At 64.4% G+C, this 8,013-nt stretch overlaps 1 protein-coding gene across 2 annotated transcripts; it reads left to right on the top strand.

Annotated features, from left to right (window-relative positions):
• The first annotated feature begins 278 nt into the window (after positions 1–278).
• HLX (H2.0 like homeobox) lies at positions 279–4,597 on the top strand. Of its 2 annotated transcripts, XM_055726132.1 has the most exons (4): positions 280–1,268; positions 1,845–2,024; positions 2,494–2,678; positions 3,503–4,583. In XM_055726132.1, the coding sequence occupies exons 1-4, from the start codon at positions 695–697 to the stop codon at positions 3,848–3,850; spliced, it is 1,287 nt and encodes a 428-aa protein (XP_055582107.1). In that variant the 5' UTR covers positions 280–694; the 3' UTR covers positions 3,851–4,583. The 2 variants fall into 2 exon arrangements, with proteins under 2 accessions (XP_055582108.1, XP_055582107.1); XM_055726133.1 differs by lacking the exon at positions 1,845–2,024 and having other exon boundaries at positions 279–1,268; positions 3,503–4,597.
• Positions 4,598–8,013: the final 3,416 nt, after the last annotated feature.

The raw sequence follows: 8,013 nt of genomic DNA on the forward strand, positions 1-8,013 counted from the left end.
ACGGCCAAGAATTTTCTTGCGCGTTTCTTTCAAACGCTTGGAAACAGCGGCGGCAAGAGCATGGAGGTGTTTTGGTGTTGGTTTTTTTTTGGGGGGGGGGGGGGGTTAATAGTCGAGGGGGGAATTTAAGGAGGTGGGGGGAGGTGGGTACCTTGTGGGGCACATCGGGTGGGGCCGGGTCGCGGGTACGGGCCACCGCGCCGCCAGCGCGCAAATTGCGCGCTGGCGGCGCGGTGGCCCGTACCCGCGACCCGGCCCTTGCGTGGGCGTGTCGGCGGGCGGTGCATCCCGGCCCCGCGGATCGTGGATTGGGCGTAGGGAGGGAGCAAGGGCTGCTCCGGAGCCGGGAGTGTCGCTGCCAGAGAAAGTTTTGGGGAGGGGTGGATATTTTTTTTTCCCCCAGTACGAGGAAAGGGGGTTTGGTTTGGGTTTGTTTTGCTTGCGCCGCTCCGCTCCTCGCCCGCTCGCTCTTTCTCGCCGTGGGTTTCTGGGGACTTTTTCCTTTTTTTATATTTTTTTTTCTTTTTTTTGTTGGTGGCGGTTGGGTTTACCCCCTTCTTGCCCATCCGGCAAGTGCTCCGCCAGCCGCCTCTCGCCCCGCCATCCCTCCCCATGCGCCCGGGGCAGCGGGCAGCCCCGCGGCGCGCACCCGGGAGCTGAGCAGCGGCAGCGGCGCGTCCCCTCCCCGGGCAGGATGTACACGGCCGGGCTGGCTCCTTTCTACGCCTCCAACTTCAGCTTGTGGTCAGCGGCGTATTGCTCGGCATCGGGGCCGGCAGCCGGCGGCTGCTTCCCTCTGGACGCCGCGGCGGCGAAGAAGCCGTCTTTCTGCATCGCCGACATCCTCCACGCCGGCGGCGAGGCGGCGGGAGGACCCGCCGACAGCCTGCCCGGAGGTCCCGGCACCGGGATGCCGGCGGCGCTGGGAGCCGTCCACCACGGCGCTCCTTTCCACGCCGCCGCCTCGCCGCTCCGGCCCACGCCCGTCGTGGCCCCCGACTCCCCCGCCGCCGCCTTCCCGCCGCGCCTCTCGCCGCTCTCCGCCGCCTACCACTCCCACCACCACCGCCCCCCGCAGCACCGGTCCCCCGCGGCGGCGGCGGCGGCGGCTGCGGGCGGCGGAGGCGCCCCGGCCCCCGCCCGGCTGCCGGGCGGCCATACGCACGGCTCGGCGCCGGCGCCCGCCAGCAAGGACCTGAAATTCGGCATCGACCGCATTTTATCGGCGGAGTTTGACCCCAAAGTCAAGGAAGGCAACACGCTGAGAGGTAGAGAACGTGGCTTGCCCGCTTTGCGCGCTCTTGGGGCTCTCTGATTTCTGCTGTCGGTGCTGGTAGCGAGTAGAACCGCGGTGTGAACGCTGCCCCAGCTAGCCGGGAGAAAGAGTTACTCACCAAAGCCTTAGAAAGCCGAGTCTCTAACAGCGCTCCCTAAAACAGCCCCCCCGGCCCCGAGCAGGGCAGCAGCCCGCGGCACAGGACTTGCGCCGCTGGGGAAAATAGCGATAGCGTAAAAATAGCGAGTGAAACGGCCCCCGCGTCCCAGAGCGGGCCGCGGCTCTGTGCCCCGAGGGCGCAGCCCGTTTGAAAGGCGTTCGCTGCAAGCCATCTCCCCCCGCGGCGTATAAACACCCTCACCAAGGGAGCGAATCCAGCGGGGATGCCCGACGGCCGGGGCGCGGCCACCTCCCCCGAGCAGAGCCCTGGGGCGAGGAGGCGATGCCCGGTGTCGTCTCGTCCCGTCCTCCCGCCCAGCCCCTCCGGCCGGGGACCTGCTCCCCCCCGGCCCCGTCGCCCGGAACGGACCGCGGTGTAACAGAGCTCTCCTTGTTCCTGTGCTCACAGATCTGACCTCCTTATTAACTACCAGCCGCCAAACTGGGGTTCATCTCCCCAACTTGCAGCCTTCCGCCGGCCAGTTCTTCGCGTCTCTAGAGCCCATTAACGAGGCCTCTGCTATCCTGGGTCCCTTAAACACAAACCCAAGGAGCTCAGTTCAGCACCAGTTTCAAGACACTTTTCCAGGTACATCTCGTCCCTCGTCGACCCTCCCGTGGAGCAGGGCCCTCCGTCCCGGAGCAGCCCCCCCGGCCCCGGCGCTCTCCTCCCGGAGGGGCTCGCCAGACTCTTTTGAAAGGCCAGGGCGTACGTTTTCTAGCGAGGCTCAGATTTTGGGCGAAAGTCGGGCTGCGAGGGGGGGGAAGGAAGAGCTGGCTAGGGCCTGACCCAGAGGACCGTCCCGTCTAGGTCAAAAATAATAGCTGGGCCCTGAGAGCAGGGGCGGGCGGGGGGCGAGGAAGGGACGCGGGGGTCCGAGCGGCTCCATCCCTGCCCCAGGAGGCGCGGGCTGGCGGGGCGGGCAGGCAACGGGCCCGGGCCTTCCCCGCACGCCGCCGGTATTTCCATCGATTTAAGGCTCCCTTTCAGGCATCGGTATTAATAACGCCGTCTCCCTCTCTCTCCCCCCACCCCCCCCCACCCCCCCCACCCCCAGGTCCATATGCAGTTTTAACCAAGGACACGCTGCCCCAGACGTACAAGAGGAAACGCTCCTGGTCCAGGGCTGTTTTTTCCAACCTGCAGAGGAAAGGTTTAGAAAAACGGTTCGAAATCCAGAAATATGTCACCAAACCGGACAGAAAGCAACTGGCGGCGATGCTGGGGCTGACAGATGCTCAAGTAAGAACGGCTTCGGGTTTATTTCAAATCTTACTTCCAGTTCGGAGGCGTACGGCCGGGGGGGGGAGGGAGTGGGGGGTGCGGGTGGGCTGCGAAGCCTTTTCACTTCCTTAACCTCCGCCGGGGCTGGCTGAGGAGCGGCACCTCGGCCCGGCCGCCGCCTGCGCGCAGGTTCTCCGGCGTTCCGCGGCCCGGCGCGGAGCTTTCGCCTTCGTTTGGGCCAGCGCGGAGCAGCCCGAGCAGGGCCGGGGCGGATCAGCTGTGTGCGCTTTGCTGAAGTGCAACTCGCTGTAGGAGGCAGTTTAGGTCAAAGGAAGTAGAAAAGAAGACACTATTTTTAATGTCCCTTATTTTTTCTTCTATTCTGTTTTTTTGGTTTGTTTTTTTTTTTTTTTCTAAATCTCTCCCCGCGTTGTGAAATCCTTAGTTCTGGGGAAGTGAAAATTCTTCTTCAAACGGAATCATTAAACGCCACTCTGTAATGATTCCACTATTGAGGGCCCGCAGCGCACAGAATTGTATAACGCTGTGGTTTCTTGAGCAAGATTTGGTTTCCTGGAAGAAGAAGCAGAAGGGGGGGGGGGGGGGGGGAAGAAAACGGCGGGTGGAAGGGGGTGTGCGTTTGGTATTTAAACACACGACCTAGAAGAAGAAAAAAATTAAAAGCCACCTTGGTCGCGGTGTGGGCAGGGGGAGGTGAGGCCGGCGCCTCCTTTTCTCCCCGCGCTGCGCGTCCCCGGCGGAAGGCGGTGCGGTGCGCGGTGCGGAGCGGTGCGGTGCGCGGTGGGGGCCATGCCGCCCGTCTGAGGGCGGCGCGGCCGCAGGTGAAGGTGTGGTTCCAGAACCGGCGGATGAAGTGGCGGCACTCCAAGGAGGCGCAGGCCCAGAAGGACAAGGAGCCGCCGCCGGAGCCGGAGCCGGAGGCCCAACGAGCCGCCGCACCGCCCGCCGCCGCCGGGGAGCCCGAGCACAGCCCCAGCCGCTCCGAGGGCGACAGCGACAGCAGCGACGCCGAATCCCTCGACATGGCCCCCAGCGACACGGAACGGACTGAGGGCGCCGAGCGGAGCCTGCAAGCCGCCGGGCTCGGCAAGCCCTCCGCCAGCACCGGCCTCCCCTCGCCGCCGCCCGCCGCCGCCGCCGCCAGCCCCGAGCCGCGGAGCGGCCTATAGACGGGGCGGCCCCGCGCCCGGGACCTGCGCGCTAATTTATCTCCCTTCCTCCGCCCCGGGAGCGCGGCGGGGCCGGCCCGGCACCGGCCCGGGGCGAGGGGCCGGGGCCGCGGGCGGAGCGGGGAGCCCCGGCTCCGGGATGGCTGTGCGTGAGGCGGCCGCCTGCCCCTCCACGCTGCTCGCAGGAGAGCGGGATTTCTCTTTTTTTTTTTTTTTAATTTTTATTTTTAATTTTATTTTGTTCTCCATTTCCCGCCCCTTGTCCTCTCCAGGAAAACCTGAGCGAGGGACTTCGAGACCTTGCTCCGAAATCCCTCCCTCCCCTCCCCGCCCCCCCAACAATTTACAATGTGAAGTATTTTGCCAACGTCCTCATCGGTTGCAACGTGTTGCTTCGAATAATCTGGCCAAGAAATACTGCACTGACAAAATATATAAATATATATCTATCTATCTCCTGTAAATAAAATGTTTGCTATGGTTTGTAACCACGTCAGTCTGTTGACCAGGGCCGAGGGCTGGTGAGGCTGCCCCAGCTGCCCTCGCCCCGCTCACAGGCAGCCGCTGTCTCTCCTCGCCTCGAAAAGCCTCCCGAGGCAGCCTCCTCCTTTTTTTTTTTTTTTTTTTTTTTTTCTTCTTTCCCCCTTCCTTTTCTAATGGAGGCGATGACAACGACCGGATTTGATTACGCAAAATTGTGCCTCGCTGAGAAAGTTGCCAATTACATCTGTAGATGCACATATATGTCCCTCGCGGGGCGGCTGCCGGGCTGCGGTGCCCCCCGGGCCGGGGCTGCCCGGCTCGCCGCCACTCGCAGGGGCGCTGCCACCAGCTGGCGGGGCCGCGCTGGGGTGCGGGGGGGGTGCGGGGGAGGGGTGCGAGGGGGTGTTTGCATGTTGGCTTGGCTTTGCTTTGGTGTCGCTCCGATTTGCCGCGCATCCCCCCGCAAACCGCCGCGGCGGGGTGGGGAGGTCGTGCTGTGACGTCACAGCGTGACTGTGCGGCCCGGGGGGGCGCGCTGTGACGTCACGCAGGCGCTACGCGCGCGCGGCGCGGTGCCCGAGCGCAGGATCGGGCCGCGGCGGTGGGCGGGAGCGCGGCGCTGCGCCGGCGGATGGGGGAGGGTCGCGGCGGCCCCTTTTCCCCCTCGGCGGGCGCTGCCGGGCTGGCTGCCCTCCCCAGGAGGGAGCGTGCGGCCGGGCGGCTCTGCCGGGACTGCCCTGGGGTCCAGGCCGGCGCCCGCCGGCTCCGCTCGGGTTCATCTCCCGCTTCGCTCCTCGGAAGTGTGTAAAGCGCCGGGGTGCTCGGCGCTGGCGGCTGCCGGGGCTCGGGGGAGGGCGAGGAGCCGCTTCTCGGCCTGGCTGCTTCCCCCTCCTTCCAGCCCCAGCAGCGTCGGTTAAAGCCGCAGCGGTGAGGAGCCCCCGGCCTCGGCGCTCCCGGTGGGGCCCCCGTCGGAGCAATCCCGTTGCCAATGCGCGCGGGGCCGGGGCAGGCCCGGTCCTGCCCAGGGGCGTTAGGGCTCGGGCAGGCGAAGCGAAGCCCTCTACTAGGCCGACGGGCGCTGAGCCTGTGACACCGCCAGAAAGGAAGGGGAGAAGGAGAAATAAGGCGAAAGACCGAAAAATCCCCAGTGTCCTCCGGCGATGCGGTGGCGAGGGAGCGCCTGGCCCTCGCCTGCTGCTTCCCTGAGGGCTTGGGCGAGAAATCCTCTGGGGCCGGGGTGTGTGTGTGTCTGCTGGGGAGGACACGCTCCTCGAGGCCACCCCTGCTAGCAGGGGGACACTGGCACGAGCCAACACCTGAGGAGGGAGGAGGCAATGCCGGCAGCATCCCCCCGCCACAAGCGCTAGGGGGAAAAGAGCTGGGGCCAGCGGCGAGCCCAGGGGCCGTCTGGCTGGGCGAAGAGGGGACGGGTGAAATGGTAAATTAGGCGTAACGGAGCGGGCAGCGGCTCCGCCAGAGCCACGACGGGCTGGGACATTTCCAGGAGGGGCGCGCACGAAGCTCTGCTGCGCCCCTGGACGCACCCGGGGCGCCGTCCCCGGCCGAGCCCTGCTGGGACAGGGAAGCGGCGGGAAGGATCTGGAAGGGGCCTGTAAATCGGTTCTGCCTTGAAGACACCGTCAGGGAGGAAAAGGGGGGTGTCACGGCTTTTCGGGCGCGGAGCGGGCCCTGCAGTTCGCTTCCAGCCCCAGAAAGCGGCTGTTCCCGGGGAGCAGCGCGGGGATTGCGGCGGGCCGTGCCCCCCCGCCAGCACGGGAAGCTGGGGACAGATGTCCAGCGAAACGTGACTCTTTGGCCTCCGATAAACCGCCGTGGTGCGGCTTGGGGACACGCAGGGATTTATTTGCCTCTTGGTTTTGCTTCCTAAAGACTAAGCCGTGCGGAGAGAGGGGTGTAAGGTGGCTCTTGTCAGATGAGAAAGGAAAATCGAGTCGGGAAAGTGGTTTTTCCCTTTGGGTTAGAGGAATCCGCACCTCCAAGCGAAGGGGGCAGGCTGTACACCCACCGTCCCGCCGGGCTCCCTAAATAACGGGAGAGCAATGCCCGCCTGGCCCCCGGATCGGGGAGAAAGCAGAAACAGCGCCTTTATGGCACCTTTTTAAGATAACGCGGTGAAATGGGGAAAAAAACATTGTTGGGACTCAGGCTACCAAGAAAGATGCTCAGATCCGAATGAAAGGCTGGAGTAAATTTCCTTCGCTCTGCCCCTGAATTTGCCTCCGTGCACCCCCGCCCCACCCCCGCACCCCTGCCCCCGCCCCCCGACTTTGGTGCTCCGCGCACCTCGGGCTGCTGCTCTGGCCAAGCGGCGGGGCCGGGAGGGAATTTTTTTTTCCTTTCTCCCACCGATAGGGAAAAAATAATCTCTCTCCACCCATTGCTCCCGTTGTGCACTTCTTCGGGCAGGTAGAGCAAACCCACGAAAACGAGTTTAGTGAAAGATGAACGGGTGGAGGGATTTGTGCCCGTCGCGCCAGGGAAAGGAGTTTGCCCGGTCCTGCGAGGCTGCAGTTGCTGCTCCGTTTCTGCGGAGAAAAGTCTGGATAGTGTCGTGATTGCAGGCAGCCCGGCCGCCGGTCGTCGGCGAAGTCGACCTGTCCGTAGCTCAATGCACCACCACCCCCCCCAGACAGGTCCAAAAAAAATTCGGGGGGTACCCCTTTTTTGTTTGCTTTATTATCGCTGGTAACACGGAAGGATTTTGATGCTGGTTATTTCTGAAGGCGAAATGCCCGAGCCCGCGGTTCCCCCGCCGATCCGGTTCCTCGACGATCTTTCAACTGGGGGTCGCAGCTTTTCGGGCGGTCTCTTTACCCCCCCTAAATCCGTTGTGACTCTGTTCAGACCTGTGCCAGCCGAACCCAAATCCCATGGGCTACACCCAACCCGCAACGGGTCTGTGCTGGCGCGGCTCCCCCCGCCTGGCCGGGGCCGGGGTCCCCTCGGAGGGGCCTGGGGGGCTTCCCCCGCGCTGCCGCCCGTCCCCGCGGCCAGGACAGGCTCTTCAGCACACGCTTCCCCTCCCCGGTGCCCGGCAGAGATTTTTCGGGCTTATTTCAGATGAGAGCTTGTACGGGAGATCAAGACACGGGAACGATACGCATTGCCGAGCGGAGGTTTCCCTGCCTCCTCCCTGCGTGGCATGTGTGGGAAATCGGATTAATAACGAAGCGGGAGGCCTCTCCGTGCCCCTCCGGCATCCCAGCCCCGTCTACGAGCATCCACACCCGCAGAGGTGCGCAGCCGGGCTGCTCAGAGCCAGCTCCTGCTGAGCTCTTTCCCGGGGAGCACCTTACCAATAATCACCACCTTCCCCGGGCGCTGTATTAAGTCCAACGAGATCCTTTCCTTCTCGCCCGTTTTCTTACCAAAAACCTCCCATCTCCAAAGAGACTCGAGTCAATCTGGGAAATAACAGCCGCGTTAGAAGAAGACGAGAGAAATAACAATAATAAACCAAAACAGACGGAATGCTTCAAGCGAGTGATTTACGGTACGAAAAGGGCCAGGCGAGGAGCTCGCCTTGGGGTCCACCGCTGCCCCGCCCGGGGGGGGTGGGTGTCCGCCGCAGCCCCCCGGGTCGGCGCTGCCCCCCCCGCAGAGCCCGCGGGCGCGGGGCCGGCGGCAGCGAAACCTGAGTTCGCCTCCCTCGTTAGCTG

Source organism: Falco cherrug, chromosome 13 (assembly GCF_023634085.1).
Source record: "Falco cherrug isolate bFalChe1 chromosome 13, bFalChe1.pri, whole genome shotgun sequence".
Taxonomy (NCBI): domain Eukaryota; kingdom Metazoa; phylum Chordata; class Aves; order Falconiformes; family Falconidae; genus Falco; species Falco cherrug.